This window comes from Melitaea cinxia, chromosome 27, assembly GCF_905220565.1.
Source record: "Melitaea cinxia chromosome 27, ilMelCinx1.1, whole genome shotgun sequence".
Taxonomy (NCBI): domain Eukaryota; kingdom Metazoa; phylum Arthropoda; class Insecta; order Lepidoptera; family Nymphalidae; genus Melitaea; species Melitaea cinxia.
In genome coordinates, this window is record NC_059420.1 from 9428144 (window position 1) to 9446533 (window position 18390).

Sequence of the window (18390 nt, forward strand, 5' to 3'; positions counted from 1 at the left end):
AGCACACTGTTTATGACTTCACTCTGAGCTTCTATTAAGCGCTGAACAGTTTTATTTAATAATGCTTGTATATTAATTTCAGCACGAGTTTCTGTCACAACAATGTGCTCCTCTGGAGGATAACAGGCTTGTTTTGACTTACGTAAACTATAGTATGATGGAAACACATGATGTCCTGCCTTCATAGACCACTTCCTTGTCTGCTTATATGAATGTGTTGTTGATTTAGCATCAATATAGTAGGCTAACGCCTCATTGCAACTCAACTTTCTTGACTCCACTGGTTTGCGATATTTAATTAAATTAATATTTTCAGTGCTTTCACCGATGTCTCTTATCACATTAGCAACGTTTCTTTGCCCAGTAGAGCGCACAGCTACTTCTGCAGCCGTCACCAATTCACCGACACTTCGCGAATGTACGAGATCCTCAACTCTACGTTTCTTCGTCTTAAATGATGAATCCTCAAAGTCTTTTCGAGGCCTTCCGGCTGGACTCACATCTTGAAATGATGTAGACGGTCTTGGCTGGATAGTGCGTATGCTAAACTCTATGTCCTCAGCATTTATCCAACTTTCATTTGAATTTAAAAATCGCTCCATTGACTTTCCTGCGGCCAACCATTTGGCAGCAATTTTGTTCGAGAAACTGGCTATTTTTATTTTTATTTCTCTCTGACAGTCTTCGGAGATATCACCAAAGTTAAATCTTTGTGAAATAAATTCAAAAAGACGCGAGTTTCTTTCATCTTTCGTGTGCTTCAGCCACTCTTCAAAAAAATCCTTTCTTGAAACAGAATGGACCTTTTCTGAAAAAAAATTAAAAAAAATATGTTGTACTCTAGTGTGCTGACTAAAATAAACTACACTATAAAGATAAAGGTTAGTCGTATAATATATCTAAAATTTAGCCTGGAAACAAGCGGGAACATGCCTCTCCGGATCGTTTAAAGTTAGAAAACAAAGAAAAAATAATGCAAAATTTTCATTATTTTTCAAAAAATTATATAGCATAAATGTAGACGATATTGAACTTAATTTATACGAAAGAATATAGTACTTACCCTCGAAAATAAAATCCATCACAACAAACTTCTACAAAATTAAAAGCAATCACAAAAACGTATTAACGAAAGTATAGCGAGAATGCGACTGACTTATGTAATGCACTTGAACTTACGGCTTACTACGAATTCCAACCCCTATGACTCATCACTCTGGAATTTTAAATCAAAAAAAATACTGGAATCGTGTGATTTGAAGTGTCTTTATTATTATTTCAATGTTATTTCCTAGAAATCGTGTCATGAATTTTGTCCACCTAGCTTAGCTAAACGACACACCGTGCGTCGGCATCAATGCCCTAAGCGTTCCTGCACACGATGCCGTCACCGCGCCGTCGCCGCGCCGACGCCGCGCAATTACACTGTAGATACGAGTCGCGCGAAGCCCGCCACCGCGTCGCCGCCGCGCCGCCACCGCGCGCGTTCCCCTAACTCCTTGTTTGTTTGATTCATTCCATTACCGGCCGCGTACGAACGTGCACGCCGCGAGATCGCACGTGACGCAAACATGTCTTATATAATGAAAAAAAAGAAATTTGTGCTTGCCTACTATATGTATAGAAAATGGCAAAAAGAACGTCGAGTTAGAAAGTTGTGGGTTCATCCTATGCTGTCGGCACGGGAGCAATTTGGTGAATTTCATACACTTTACGAAGATCTCCGAAAAGACGAGGCCAAATTTTGTGATTATTTTCGAATGAATTACAAGACATTTGATAAATTATTAGATTTATTTAAGAATAAACTGCAACACACAAATACAAATATGCGAGCAAGTATATCTGCTAAGGAGAGATTGGTTGTTACATTGAGGTAAATAAAATAAATATAATATATATTTAATTATTCTGATGTAATGTAGAAAAATCAAAATCAATCAAGCTTGAAGTAGATGGACTTGGAATGCTTTGTAATGAATCGTTTTCAATGCTATAATTCGAAGCCTGTGATTGAACTCTCGTACTGGGTCCAGCATTAGTATTGTAACCGTAGTGTGCCGGGGTGTCCATTGCGCCTGCTGTGCGTGAATGATGTGGAGCGCTATAACTATTTTTATATTGGATATTTCTTATAATATTCAATACTTGGTACTGGAATTCAACAATATCTTCGTCTTTGAAGCGTTCCACGGTAGGAGCTATACCTTTAAAAAAAGACATCATTCTACTATCGTCATCTTTTTCTAACGTTTCCATAAACTTAATCATTTTCTTATCTACAGGATTTAATTCTTCGTTTTTCTTTCTTTTGTTGACATTAGTAACTTCAGATTTGTTTTCTTCCGGCATGTTTGATCCAGATTGGGTTGGCTGTGGGGTAATTTTTTTCAAAAATTGTAAATTATCATAATATTGATATTTATGTACTGGTTTTGCACCTGATCCAGATTTCGATTCACGTATCTTTTTGTCGCATTTCATCCACGCATCCCTTATATTCTTCCATTTCTGAGATATTAGTTTACCTGAAATAATTAATATTAATAATCCATTTTATTATTGTAATGTTTTTTTCGATTGCAGGTATTTAGCAACCGGAACTTCATTAGCCGATCTTGAATATCGTTTTAGAATGGGAAAATCAACTTTAAGCGTAATCATACGAGAAGTGTGTTCTCTAATATGGTCTGAACTTTACCCAAAATATATGAAAATGCCATGTATAAACGATTGGCTAGAAATAGCAAATAAATTTGAAGTGTCTGCTAATTTCCCTCATTGTGTCGGTGCTGTAGATGGAAAGCACATCAGAGTAATAAAACCAAATAAAAGTGGATCGATGTTTTTGAACTACAAACATTACTTCTCGATTCTATTAATGGCAGTCGCCGATAGTGACTACAACTTTATTTATATCAGTGTCGGTGCTTATGGAAAGGATTGTGATTCAGGTGTTTTTAAAGACACAGCTTTCTGGCACAACATGATTAACAATACTTTGAACTTGCCAGGACCTACTTCCTTACCTAATACCAACATTGCCTTGCCATATGTATTCGTAGGTGATGAAGCATTTGCATTACATCAGAATTTACTGCGCCCATATAATAGTCAAATGCTTGATGCAGAAAAATCCGTTTTTAATTATCGGTTAACAAGAGCGAGACGATATGTAGAATGCACCTTTGGGATACTGGCCAATAAGTGGCGAATTTTTCATCGACCTTTAAATGTGTCATTGGATTTGGCTGTTGATGTTGTGAAAGCTTGTTGTTTACTGCAAAATTTTATACACAAAGAGGAGGGCGTAAAAGGGGTCCAAGAATCTCTAAGCGGGTGTGAATTAGAGGAGTTTTTGCCATTTGATTCAACAGAAATGGTTCCTACAACAGCTAATGAAATACGTGACAAATATAAGGAGTATTTTAATTCTGAATATGGCAGTGTACCATGGCAAAATAATTATTGTTAATATGTATGCGAAACATGTTTCTATCTAGCGGGAATACTCAAGCTACTACTAGTAGTGATGGGACTCGAGTGACTTTTTTTCACTCAAGTCACTCGCCAGTGAAAACCGATTTACTCGAGTGTCACTCGAGTAAAGATGAGACTCGAGTATTTTTTTTTTCGAGTGAATCATTCGAGTCACACGTAATCCGAGTCATCAAAAATATGACTCGAGTGGGAGTAAAAACAAAACTACTCGAGTAACTCGAGTGAAACACGGCTCGAGTCCCATCACTAACTACTAGTAGCAAGTGATTGCTTGTTTAATGTAGGTACCTACCACACGAAATTGCTTACGAGATATACTATCCACACACTATATAATACACTGTTGCATTACGATTTAAATAAAAAACATACTGATCGTGTCTTGTCCCAAACTTCCTTTAAGTCAGCTACTTATATATTTTTTCGTTTGGCCTCACTAGATAGAAATACATTAACAAGAATAAATAAAATTTTGTAAAAAGATACTTACCGTATTTATTTTTCTCCGTATCGGGTAGGTCTGCAAAGTTCTCATTCATTATATGGCAGATCTCAAACCAAGCTTTTAAACTTTTACGCTTGTCTTTATATATTTCCAAAGTTTTGTCCCATAACACTTCTCTGTCCTCCACTAAACTTATAAACGTTTCGTAATCAAAACTATCCATGGTAATTAATTAACAAGTTCACGCACGTGCACGACGCGGCCGGTAATGGAATGAATCAAACAAACAAGGAGGGAGGGGAACGCGCGCGGTGGCGGCGCGGCGGCGACGCGGTGGCGGGCTTCGCGCGACTCGTATCTACAGTGTAATTGCGCGGCGTCGGCGCGGCGACGGCGCGGTGACGGCATCGTGTGCAGGAACGCTAACGCAAAAGGGAAAGCACTCACCTGTGTGTCTTCTTCTCTGCGCGTTCCAGGCGCCTGGGATTCACAAGGGTCGGGTGCACCAATGCTAAACTCTGCTGCAGCGGTAAAAATAATTCAGCGGCCGTACTAAGGTCACACGCGAACTTATGGTCACACCTTAGCGGCTATTATAAAAACAGATTACGTCCACCCACGTCGCAAAATATCGGTCGATTAAAGGGCACGGCCGATGCGCGCACGAGCATAGACAACAACAAGGGTCGTGCTTCCTCGTACGTCAAAAGCATTTCCGCCAACCGGAAGGAAACAGCGAAAATGGCCCAAACACAATAATAATAATTCAAACTACTAAATGAAATATAAAAAAAACATGTCTTTATTATTTATTTTTGTCGACAGTATAAAATTACATAAATAATTCAAAAAAAGTTTACTAGTACCTAATATTTTAGTTTTACAAACGTCATATTATACAGTCGTGTGACTGATATTACGTCACTTCCGTTATATATTTTTCTTACGGTTTTAGTATCACTTTTTTTCAGTTCGGTCGCCCAGCCAAATGTCAAGCCTGCCGTAAGGAACTTCGTTCCAATAATCGCTATAATCATAATAGTGCAATCATTAAAATTTACTTGATTATTTTTGATGGAATTGCTATGACGAGGGTTACCTGATTTATTCCAGTCATCTCTTAGCGCACTACTAGTTGGTAATTATTTCAGTACAAAATGGCTAACACCAGTCATAGGCTTTAAATGTTGATAACCAAATTGGGATGCAGCGCTACGCGGTGTAAATGTGAATGCATTGTTCGGATTATAATTAGGAAGAGCAGCGTGAAGTATTTATTGAGTACGTGTTGGATCCGCCGGGTTTTGATTATTAAAATTAGGTCGCCATTGTGGATCGACGCCTTGCGGATCCATTAGTTGTACGAACGAGTTCTTAGATGGCCCGGGCATATTAAAACTGAATGGCTTAAACTGCGGTATGCTATAACTTATTACGGGTTTTTGAGGCGACATTTGATGTATCGGTGTTGTTTTCTTATCAGGTATAATTCGCGTCATGTAAAAGAACGCTGAAAAAAACTGGAGGGGGTGCGTTTGCGCATGGGCATACTCGTGCTCAAAAGTACTACTGTTTTATTTTTTAATTAGGCTTTCACTCGCGGCTTCGTATAATGGTTATTGGTAGGTACAATAAAAAATACTAGAAATACCAGTGCGAATAATTCGGACTAAATAAGTATAATAATTGTCACTGTGCAAAATTATAATTTTTTTTTTTAAACAAAAGCTATAACAATTTTTTTAGATATTGAAATGTCGTATTCAAAAATATTCATTATCTGTACTCTCGATATTCGTATCTTAATAGTTTTTATGTGTTTAAAATGATAAATTGATATTTGTTTTTAGTGAAATAAATAGTAAATAGAGTTTTACAAGTGTCCGTATGCTAATGTGTTGATAAATGCGGAAAAAACGTGAATTACGATTGACAGTGTTTTGTTTACAAAATAAGACTGTTCCAAAAAATGGACAGTATAAAAAAGTTTTTTCAAGAGTTGGCAACACTGTAAATCGCCTTTGCGCATTTTGACAACCAGCGTTCTTTTTACATGACGCGAATTATATATTATAAATATTTTTCCCACTTCTCTATGTAAAACTATTTCGTAATTTAAAACTTTTGTGCACGATTATATTTTGAGTCGACGTCGAACTGTCCAACCAATAGCAAGCATGCGACACGTGATAAACACTTCCGTCCCCTACCCCATACCACCAAATAGACCGATAAATCGCTTCTGCGCAGCTTCAAGGCCAGCGTTCTTTTTACATGACGCCAACTATAATTGGCTATTACGATGCTGTAAATATACGACGTATTGTTCCTCGTGGACGAACTCTAAAGCTTTCTCGATACTCTCCGGTCGCATACACCTAATTCGTGAACCTAGTGGGTCTCTAAAACCACGTACAGAAGCTTGTAGGGTTAATTTCTTATAAAGATCCTTTTTGCTTGTATTGTAGTTTCTACATTTTCGTGCAGTGAAACTTAGGTCATTATTGTACTAAATAAGTTTTGACATTTTTCCTAGAATTCCTGAGGGCCATCGGACCCCTGTAATAGTAAAGCTAAATCACGATATAATGCGGTTTCGTCGCGCTGATCAGAGAAGTTATTGACGAGAGATTTTCGAATGCCCGCCCAATTTGCTGGGATTCCGTTCGAATTGATCAATCAGGCCGCGGCGCCAGTTACTTTTTTTTATATTCCATTTATAAGAGCAATCTCGGAAAGTCCATTGGGTGGGTCTTGGTTTGTGACAAATTCTGCTACTAGTTGATCACATAAATTTACGAACCTAGTTAGTACATATTGACATTCCTATCAAACTCACCATTATCACCATTATTGTTGAGATAAAAAAAAAAATTATTCTTCTACTTCAGAGACATAATTTTATAATACAGGCGAACCTGGCCAAAAAAACACGAAAACGTGAAATCTTTCCCTCGCCATTCCCAATCATGGTCGAAGCGAAAATCCTTCAACCTGGCAGTGTTGCCACTCAAAATTAAAAATTTATCCATTACAGCAAACCGAAAGAAGGCTATATAAATATATATATTTTTTATTATTTATAAAAAACTATTTAGACAAAAACCCTAAGCAATTAAATAAATATTTAAATATGAAACGATGTAAAAACAAAACCGTGCAAATACATAGCAACTCTCCAAGCACGCCATCTAGTGAGCCCGCAAGCTTCGCTAGATAAACCTCAATACCAGGATCTATAGTAATACTGCCGTTAGAACCAGATGTCGCTATGCACCATATTTTTACTATGTTACAATTCCAGAAGTGGGAACAGTATATGCAATAGCGGGTGGATCATCCTCAGTCGCAAGTTCCCATGTAATGTTTACTAATTTCGCTTTCAACCATTCAGTTGTCGTGTCAGCTGTGCTGCTAGATGTACTTGGCATGTCATTAGCAGGTAAATCAGGTGCCACTCTTCTAGATCGACGTCTCTGTACTTCAGGAAGTGGTGGCAGATCTTCTTCCTGGAACGTTGAAATTCGCCTGGACGATAAAGGCAGGCTATAGGTGGTGTCACTGTCAGTGTCTGAATCCTCGTCTTGAGACTCTCCAGAATCAAAGTCCGGATCTTCAACGGAGTCATCGCTACTATAATCCATCACTGTTTTTTTTTCACAACACGTAGTTATTATACACAATACAAACTTTATAGTCTATGCACTCTGTAACAATAAAAAAGGGAATTTAGGTAAACCAATATAGTAAAATGGTTTTCCTGAATTCCCGTCTTCTTCCCGAATATTTAATTTATAAATCTGGAAAAGAAAGAAAATACATGTTATAGATAAAAGTATCTTTTCTGATACACATGGCCTGGGAAATAGGTGACGTATAAAAATTATTTCACAGGCCACTCACTTCAGCCCATCGCAGTCCACTGCTGGACATAGGCCTCCCCAAGTTCGCGCCAGACATCCCGGTCTTCCGCAATCCTCATCCAGCCGACACCGGCAATCTTACGTATATCGTCGGTCCAACGGGCCGGAGGACGTCCCACACTGCGTTTGCCAAGACGCGGTCTCCACTCTAGGACCCGTCTACTCCAACGGATTTCACAGGCCATGTGTATCAAAATGATAAACAAGAAAAAAAGGGGTAAGAAAAAGGGGGATAACATTTTTTTTTGTGTTAGGATAACTTTATGAAGATAAAAAAAGCTAAAATAGAATTGTCCCAAAATGGAAGAAATTTGTAAAATAGGCTTGGCGCTGAGCGTGTTAAGAGAATTTTGATATTGAGACACAGTTAACTAACACTTAGCAATACACATATATAAATAACATAGTAAAAGCGGCATAAATAACTACACATTATACACATACAGATGATGAGAACGATAGAACACTCTTCACTGTACTTTTCACTGAATGCCTTTTGGTTTTTACGATATCAATCACAAATCACTTACTGCTCGGGACCCTCAAACCGGCTTCTTGGCGGTGGTCCTCGGGCTCCTGGTTTTGCTGGCGGCACGCGTAGCGAACGCGCTTCTCCGGCGTGAATCGTCGGAATGACCTTCTGAGGTTTTGGGCTAACGCCGCAATTATACTTAGCCCGCGCCGCGTGTCGCCACGCTGCCTGACGCAACGGCGGGTTATTACATTTACGTGTCGTGTCGCCACGCGCCCTGACGAAAATTCGTCTCAGTCAGTACAGTGGAGGCCTTTGGAGTAAACGTCTACAATGTTTTCTTCAGACTCGGATACGGATTTTGAAGAAAATGTAGCATACCTGCTCATGTTAAGCTTACTCAAAAAGGAAAGAAAGAAAAGGAGATATTGGGTACATCCAATAAATACTTCAAGAGGAAGCCGAAGTGAATATCATTTGTTGGTGCAAGAACTAAAAAGCGATGAAATTAAATTTCAACAGTACTTCAGGATGACAAAACAACAATTCAATTACATACATTCTTTAATTGAACAAGATATTAAAAAGATTCATACCAGACTTCGCCGACCCATTGGAACAAAAGAAAGGCTAGCAGTTTGTTTGAGGTAATTTTTATTTTGTATTAAAAATCAACAATTTTAATTTTAACAAGTACGAAACTATTATATTAATCATTCAAGTACGGTGCTCAATCAAAAGTTACACCGCTGTAATAAGTGGACAAGTTTTCTTCTCCGGTAGAATTTGAATTTTGAGCCTCAGGATCGAGTATGGACTGAAATTCAGGTGAAAACTCCTTTATTTCTGTAGGTGAATTATGATAGTAGTAGACTCTGGATGGCTCTGGGAGAGGCTGGTTACTTGGCGGAACTACCGTTTGAGAAACTATTCTAAGCGGTGTCTTTACTACACGTTCCATTTCAATGTTACGAATTTCAGCCTGAGAAATAGCCATATGTAAATCTAATTTAATTTTTGTTTGGTCTAATTTCGGTAGTGCTTTGACTGCTTTGCTCATACTTAAGAAAAACATGTCTGTTTCATCCAAGTCCAGTTTTGACTGTTGTTTTTGTTGCCTCAGACTATGCTGTGTCTTCATCATATCGTAAATGTCGGCTAAATCAGGTTTTCTCTTCAAAGATGGGCTCCTTTGAGAATATGAACTTAAGTTGCTTTGTTGTGAATCACTTCTGAAATCAGACGGACTTTCAGGAACTTCAGGACTTTCTGCAGGTAATTCCGATGTGATGGTCTCTGCAGATGTCGACGGAGATGATGGCGGTATCAAATTAGTCTTAGTGTTTCTCATTTCCATGTATGGACGTAAAAAACCCATTTGATCTTCGTATTTCCATGGAGTCCCTTGCGTTGCCGCTTGCCCAGATTTAGTTTTTCGTCGTTTTAGTGCACTACAGTATGCGTTGCGTAATTTAGCCCAATTATCTTTGCATTCTCCAACTGAAACAAAAATCGTTACTTTAAGAGCTGATAGTGTTATTATATTAAACAACTATTTCCCATGGAACATAGTTCGAAATATGGAATTAAAATTTAGTTGTTCATAGTGCCTTAGTACAAAATCATTTTAGCGATCTATGATCCTTTGAAAAGTTGTTCATATTTCTCAACACTATCATCCCTTAAAATATTGGTAGACAATTTGTTAACATGTATTATTATGTTAACTTTAATATTAGGTACTTGACTTTATATTTTTTCTTTTTACTATATCTGTTGTTTAATTATATATTTTTTTTGTTCACAGGTTTTTGGCCACTGGTAACTCCTTTCGTTCAGTGGCATTCAGTTATCGTATGGGTTTTACCACAGTGAGAAATATAGTCAAGGAAGTATGCGAAGCTATTTGGAAAAATCTAGCACCCATTGTAATGCCACAACCTTCAGAAGAGAGATGGAAAGAGATTGCAAAAGATTTCCAAACATATTGGCATTTTCCTAATTGTCTTGGCGCATTGGATGGCAAGCATGTAAACATAATATGCCCAATAAATGCTGGATCAACCTATTACAACTATAAAAAAGATCATTCAATCGTATTGCTTGCTTTAGTTGATGCTCAATATAAATTTGTTATGATAGATGTAGGGGCGTATGGCCGTAACAGTGATGGTGGTGTATACGAAAATTCCGTGATGGGGAAAATGTTCGAACGGAACCAACTGAATGTTCCACAGAATACTCCAATATATCAAAATTCTGAACCTATGCCGTATACTATTGTGGCTGATGCAGCATTTCCTTTAAAAACGTACCTTTTAAAGCCCTACAGTAAAGCAAAGCTTGTAAACAATGATTCTAATAAAGTATTTAATTACCGTTTATCACGTGCTCGAAGAACTGTAGAAAATGCTTTCGGAATTTTAAGAGCAAGGTTTCGCATTTTTCAAGGACCTATGCAAGTACAACCGGATATGGCAGACATAATCGTACAAGCTGCATGTGCCCTTCATAACTATTTGCGTACCGAAAAATCGCAAGAAATTGAAGAAAATTATCTAAATTCTAATGAAAGTCAAAGTTCTCAAGACGGTCTCGCTAATATTGAAATTGTCGGAAGAAATTACCGTCAAGACGCTATTGCTGTTAGAGAAAAATTTAAAGAGTACTTTGTTTCTCCAGAAGGACAAGTACCGTGGCAAATGGATATGATCAGACAAGGCAGAATAGACTAGAGTGTGTCTCATTCATCATATCATAATCATCATCATAATCCCAAGAGACTCTAAACACCTATGTACTTTATTTTCGAAAAAAATTCTGAAGTAGCAACAATTATCATAATAATATCGTCGGTACCTACTTAAAAAAAATAAAAACAATACAGTTACATACCTGGTAGTTTTATTTTTAAAGATATTTCCTCCCACGCCGAATTTCTTTTTAGTTGGTCTTTATAATCTTTGTGTTTTTGATTGTAAATTATTTCATAGTTTCTAACGACTTCAATTAATTCGTCTGACATTTTTAAACACACGTCCACTGTTCTACGTCGCCACTCGGCTGTCTGCGCGTGCCCACGCGTTATTACACTAGACCCGACTGGGCTGACGCGTCAGAACCCCCACCACCGACCCCACGCCGATCGAAATCGCTCGGTCTGCGTGGCGTCAGCAGGCTCTGCGACACGCGGGACGGGACTAATGTAATCACTCCAGTACTAAATGTATGTAACCGATAGCTTACCCACGCGTTGCGACACGCGGCGCGGGCTAAGTATAATTGCGGCTTTAAACTTCATTACGAATCCACGAATAATGGCACCTTTGGTATAGCCTATAAATAGCGTAAAGTCCCGCGATACATAGTATCGTACAAATTACGAACATCACAATGCTAATGTTCGATAAATAAAAGTCCGTTACCGAAGCCGAACTATATAACTATATATATATGGAACTTCGTCGTTTATGAACCTATTTTGATAATTCTTTTTTGTTGGAAAGGAGTCATCTTAAGTGTGGTACCATGATGAGGAAACTAAGATTTGATGATGGGATCCCAGAGAAATCGAGGGAAACCCTCGAAATCACGCATAACTCTTAAGCTCGGATGGCGTCCCTTCCTCTGCGAGAATTGTCAACTAATATGTATACAAAGTACGTTTTTGCACTTATATGCCGGGACTTTATTCGCCCTCTTAAACCAACAATTATTGGGTGTTGACAATCTCTCAGTAGGTTGCTGTCTGTTTCTCGACACACTTCGACTTCATATCGCCCATCATGCCTGATGTGCTCTCCATAATAGGACCTGGCTTGTTTGATATGGTAAATCCACAAAGATATTTTAATTAAATCACTATGTGAGCTGGGGAAAATCATTGAGATTATCATTATGTACATTCATTCTAATAAAATCAGCTCTGCGTGTATTCACAATATTTTGATTAAAATAATCTCCTAAATCATTTTCTTTGAATATATTTTCATTAATAATCTGTAATATCAACCAGCATCATCACGGTTTCTAACAGGAGGGCGAAAAGCATTAAGAAGAGACGCAGCCACGTCAAAATCTTTCATCAAGTGCCTGGAGGCAGTATTAAAATAATCTTGTCGTTGCAATTTAAAGTCTTTTTTAAACCAGCCATTAACTACTTCTAAAACCCATCTACATATGGTGACTGCCCTCAATTTATTCGCTTCAATAATGGAACGCTGCCTCAGCTCATTCACCCTCCTGTAATGTTGGTGGGACATACGTTCTGTAGCCACATTTGTTTAACAAGGGCAAGGCATTCTGAAGCCCCTGCCCAATATAAAGGCATCATCCGATGTAAAATATTGGCGTAACATTGAATTAGGGTCACGAAACTCTCGATTAATTATATCTGCATCGGATGTCGTTGCTGGATGGGGGCCCATCACATCAATAATTTGACCATCTGCACAAACAATCATGAATGGTTTTACTAAATTGTCATATTTATGTAAACTATAAGTTCTTTTTTGATAAAGATAATTCGAACTTTTTTGAACATAACGTACCGTGAATAATTATGACAGGCTTATTTTTGCTATCCACAGTTCCAAATAAGCCCTGGGGTATTAACAATGTTCTTTCTACTATTTGTTGCCGGCGCTCCCCCCGCACTGTTTATTACTTTTTGAAATAATCGTATTTAAAAATATACATTTGACATCATACACCCGTTAGAAATACAGCCTTTGGAATGGTTTACAATTCTCTCAGAGTATTTTAGTTCACAACGGAAAATATATTTTGTAGAACTGGATCATCTGAAGCGTTGGTTTCGTCGTAACTTATTATATTAGTGGGGGTTTGTTCAGTAAAGATATCTTCAAATTTTCAAAATATTATTTAAATTCTTCTGAAGACTTTTCTGCTCTAGCTTTTGTGATGTTCTGAGTAGATCTAAGCGTGAGTTGGTCATTGTGCCGCTCTAAGAAAATTTGTATCCACGAATCACCGGGAAGTTTGTTATTGAATACATAGGTTTGTAAAAATAAATTTGAATTTTTCAATTTTATACTTTCATTTATACTCTTACAATTTTTTTTTAACATTATAGCCTATGCCATATTCCGAGCTTGACACCCGTTGTCTGGCTTCAGTAACTTCCGTTTAACACCACCTGTAAAACAAAAATGCGGTAATTAGGAAATCAAAATGCTTAAAATTTCATCATTGAATGATTGTCAATAATCAGTAGCATATGATTATCGACTGTTACAGTAGAGAAAGTATAGTCCTTGAAATGATGAAGCCAATGCAAATATGTATAAATCCGTGTTGATGAATCTCAAATCAGATATCATATCAATACTTCCAGTCGGAGCTCTATCCATGAGTTCACCCTGAAGGCACAAAATTTCCAGTTGTCCTGCACAGCAAACAGCGGTTATAGTGTGACCACGCTCTCCAGAAACAATTTTATTAACATTTTTTTCACTGGAGTCTTTCTTGGCACTGTGCTGATACCAGTTTCGTCTATATTATATATTCGACCTGGAGGGAAGTTATATTTTTCTTGACACTCTTTTAAATTTGTATAAAATCTCTTTACTTGCACTTGATTAAAACCAATGGCTGTCCACCCAAATATCTCACCATTTCCATCTAAATCTTGTAGCCATTTTGAAGAGCTGAGTGTTTTATCCGTACTGTCAAATTTAGAAATTGAAGCATTGAGTGCAACAAGGGCGTTTGTTGTAAAATAGAGTTTCGAGAAAATTGATAATGAAAGTTATGTCTTATATTATTTTAATACTGAAAATTTGACTTACATTTACTTTATTATACAAGGTGTCCACGACATACGACAATAAATGAAGACACAGGTCGTATTGGTATATAGAAATATCATCATAAAACTATCAGAATATATCTTGAACCGTTTTTGAAAAAATGAAATTTTCGAACAAACTTAATATCCCAAATTAATAAAATACATAGTACGCCATTTGTAATTTAGATTCACTCACCTCTGACTAATGCCCGGGTTACACAAGGCTAGTTTTTCAAGCTAGGATAGCAAGCTAGTACTGTCCTGGCTTGCTGACCTGGCTTGGAACATGCTAGTTCTGTTAACATGAGGCTAGGATTATTTTAAGCTAGTACTATTGCAGTGACTGAGGTGACCACACGTCCACAATGAGCTGCATGCGAAAAAAAAAACACTGTTCGACTGAAGAAGTTCGAAAACTGCACCAATTCGCACTAGACTAACTAGAAGAAGAGTTACAAAAACAAGACCGTGGATTTTAAAAAGAGATGAACGTGGATCATCTGCTTTACTATTTGAAGAATTTCGCAATGATGATTTAGACGAGAGAGAAGAAGATTATTAAGAAGAAGAGTATTTTGCGAATCACGCTTGATTTGTTTGATATTCTGTTGAGTCTTCTAACGCCAAAAATACAACAAATGGACACTATTATGAGACAGGCACTAACAGCAAAAGTAAAACTGGAGATCACACTAGATTTCCTTTCTTCAGGAGGCTCAGTCACATTTATCGAGTGCAAGATGTTCTATATCCAAAGGAGAATGCCCTCCGCAGTATGGACTTTACTTTCGCTTTGAAAAATTTTGTGCCATGATGATATTTACCACATTTTGTAGGTTCCTTAGTGTACATTTAATTTAAAAAAACGCTGTTTCTCTAGCTCGACGGGTATAATGAAAAAAAGTCACAACAAAAGTGGTTTTCTTACCCTTCATTCATTTTGTATTTTTATTTACATTTGAAGTTTTAACTATCTGTAAATGTTTGAATATGATCTGAATGCAAGTAAGTTAATGCTTCAGTTTGCATATACTCTAGATTATTGAAGATATTTGACGCAACAAAGATATTGACTTGCCCTTATACACAGGTTGTTAACTTATGCACAGGTTGTTTTAGAATTTGTGTTTTTAATCATTTAACTATGACCCAAGAAACCTACAAAAATATTTCAGATAAGACAGTGAGACAATAAATAAAAAACAACTTGTGTATACAAAATCATTTTTTTTTTAATAAGTAAATACTACATTATGCTATTCTTTGTAAGATAATTAACTTTGTTTTGAAATATAATTCTACAATAATAATAATTGGTATGAGGGGTATTTATTTGGCACCTAGCAAACAGTCTTACAATCGTTTTGTAGATTAAACAATCAACAATTGGGATTAAGTTGTGTTGTGTAAAACTGAATAGGTACTTTCATTTTGAAATATTTTAACAATTTAACTTATTCATTTTCAAATGAGAATTCATTAAATATGTCATCTAAAAACTGGGCCGGAGCAGTAACATCATTATATCTGCCCCACCCCAGGTACCACACCACACACATAACATGGGCACAACAACCTACAGTACTGTTGCCCACAAGACAGCTGCAGCAATAACCTGATATAGCTTCGGCACTATTGGCAACATTTTCATCTTTACTTATCAACAAATATGCATAATAAGTTCTGCCACCAATATGTCGAGACTTTATTCTCCCTCTCAGTAAGAAATGATTTGTACCCAGAATAAGAGGAATATCTTCTTTAATTTCGTTATTAATTTCTATTGTGTAAGTGCCGTTTGTTCGTACGTGCTCACCGTAATATGATGAAGCTTGCTTGAGCTGGTATGTCCCTAATGCAAATCTTTACAAATCAGTTATGCTAAGTCTTGGGAACTGATCTAAATGTGGGTGGTGAGCATCAATGCTTACAAACGTAGCTCTTCGCCTATTATAATTTTCAATTCTTACAGTATTAGCAAGAACATTATCTATATGTAACCTACGTACCGCAATTGCCAAATATTCTGCTGCTTCTGGTATGTCTTCAATAAGTGGGTGCAATTTATTTGTTAAGGCACAGCCAATCCGAAAATCGATCATTAAATGCTTAGCAGCTTTATTAAAAAACTCTTGGCGAAACAGTTTGAAGTCGCGTTTGAGACGACCATTGACCACTTCAACCACCCACCTACACATTGTTACACATCTCGACTTATTTGCTTGTTGTGTCGGAAGTTGATGCTCGCCTTCTGATAAAGACTCAGGCATATGAGCTTGATAGCCATATTCTATCAGTTCAGGTATTACATCCCTGAAACCTCTATCTAAAATAAAAATATCCCCCTCTCTGAAATATCTTCTCATTTCACCATTACTATTTTTAAATTCATTACTCATAATGGTAGCATCAGTCACTGTCGCTCTATATGGACCTAAAAAATCAAGGATATGGCCATCACAACAAACTATCATGAACGGCTTCACCAAATTAAGATGTTTATGTAAGCTGTAGGACTCTTTTTGAAATAAATAGTTGCTACTGCTTTGTACGTACATATATGTAGCATCACATATTACAATAGCGGGTCTCATTTCTGAAGAAGGATTAGGATTCCCGAACAGTCCTTTTGGAATTGTTTTATTCCTAGCTGCAACTTCTTCCACTGTCATGTGATTAAGGCCTAAATGTAAAGGAACCATCTGTTGGCTCATGCAGTTTCTTGCCTTATTCATATTTCTTTCTAATGTGCTTCGGGGCATTTCAAATAGAGAACTGAGCCTTTCATTGCTATCACCGGTACGCAATTTGGCCAAATAAATACTTAATGCCACACTTGCAGAAGGCACTTCATTGTGCACACTAGGCATTTCTGCTAAAAGTACATAGAACTGAGCAGCTGTAACTCCAAGCCAATACTGGCAGAGATTGGGTGGCATCATATTTATGTTATTGAAATCCAACGTTCTTAAATTAATTATCTCCATCATATTCAGCATGTGATCCATCTGTGATGCAGTAAAATCCCTAATATTAGATTGTAACTGCTCCCAACAATCATTTTCTAAATGATATCTGCATACACGAGCAGAAGATGGAATGTATAATCTATAGCGACATAATAACATTTCCTTCACTCCAGTTGGTACCAATAAACGTTCAACATTTTCACATCCTGAAAATATACAATGTCTTGAGGTTGCTGCAACACGTGAATAAGTTTGTGATATTTTTCTAGCAGTTTCTTGGCGTTGTGGGACCGAAATATATGGAAGTGGAGGCGTCACAGGTATATGTGGTGGTTCTCTGTTATCAGTTTCCTCATTGAAGGCTTCAATAGGTCTATTGGCATCTTGCCGCGTTTGTTTTTTAACATTTCTCCTAGCAGCAAGCCAGCGTGCAGTGCAAACTCTATTCAGATGAGAAACCTGAAATTAAAATATTTGTTAAGCAATGTATTTATAAAAATCACTAGAACAACTAATATTTTCTAAAAATCTTATCTTAATATGTATGGGTATGCTTTGATAATCATAAAGAGTACATTTTTCACTAAACAAGGTTGTTTAAAAAGGGTGTGAAAAGATTATTATGGGGTCGGCAATGCGTCTGTGATGCCTCTGGTGTTGCAAGTGTCCATAGGCTATGGTGACTACTTTCCATCAGGTGGGCTGTATGCTTGTTTATTGTTGTTGATATTAAAAAGGAGACTGAATGTAAGTTTTAAAAAATCACATATAATCATAGTAAAAAAAAATACACAAAAAATAATATGTATAAAATGAGGAAATGTTCAACTAATTATAAAATTCCTTTCTGGGCAGTCTGGATGTACAAGATGAGTGCGGGCCCGCAGAATAGATATACCACAAGCAAAGCACACATTTCTATGTCCAGACATGGGTGATTGAGCTGGTACACCATCGGGTACTTGTTGTAGCATTCCAAAACACTCCAAGCATATTCTATTATCAGAAGAAACCTACTAAGAAATTAATATTCTTAATACTTAGTTTATTTTTAGCTACTTAGCTTATTACATATAAATACCTACCTCACTGATATTAATTGGATGGATTGGAGCCCAGCATAATTATCAATGTTTTTTACTATGTCAAAATAAATGCAGGACTAAGCATGCGCCATATTGTAATATAAAGCCTTTGTAAACTCAAATTAATAGTTTCAGTTCCCTCTTCTAATGAAATAGTTGCCTCAGTCATAAAGTCTACGAGTT

At 37.0% G+C, this 18390-nt stretch overlaps 2 protein-coding genes across 2 annotated transcripts; both read left to right on the plus strand.

The window, feature by feature from the left end:
- Window positions 1-1366: 1366 nt before the first annotated feature.
- On the plus strand, window positions 1367-3986 carry LOC123667052 (protein ALP1-like). Its single transcript, XM_045601052.1, has one exon. It carries the CDS (start codon window positions 2636-2638, stop codon window positions 3473-3475), a length of 840 nt encoding a protein of 279 aa, XP_045457008.1. The 5' UTR covers window positions 1367-2635; the 3' UTR covers window positions 3476-3986.
- Window positions 3987-9926: 5940 nt separating this feature from the next.
- On the plus strand, window positions 9927-11220 carry LOC123667032 (protein ALP1-like). Its single transcript, XM_045601039.1, has one exon. It carries the CDS (start codon window positions 10198-10200, stop codon window positions 11074-11076), a length of 879 nt encoding a protein of 292 aa, XP_045456995.1. The 5' UTR covers window positions 9927-10197; the 3' UTR covers window positions 11077-11220.
- The last annotated feature ends 7170 nt before the right edge of the window (window positions 11221-18390 follow it).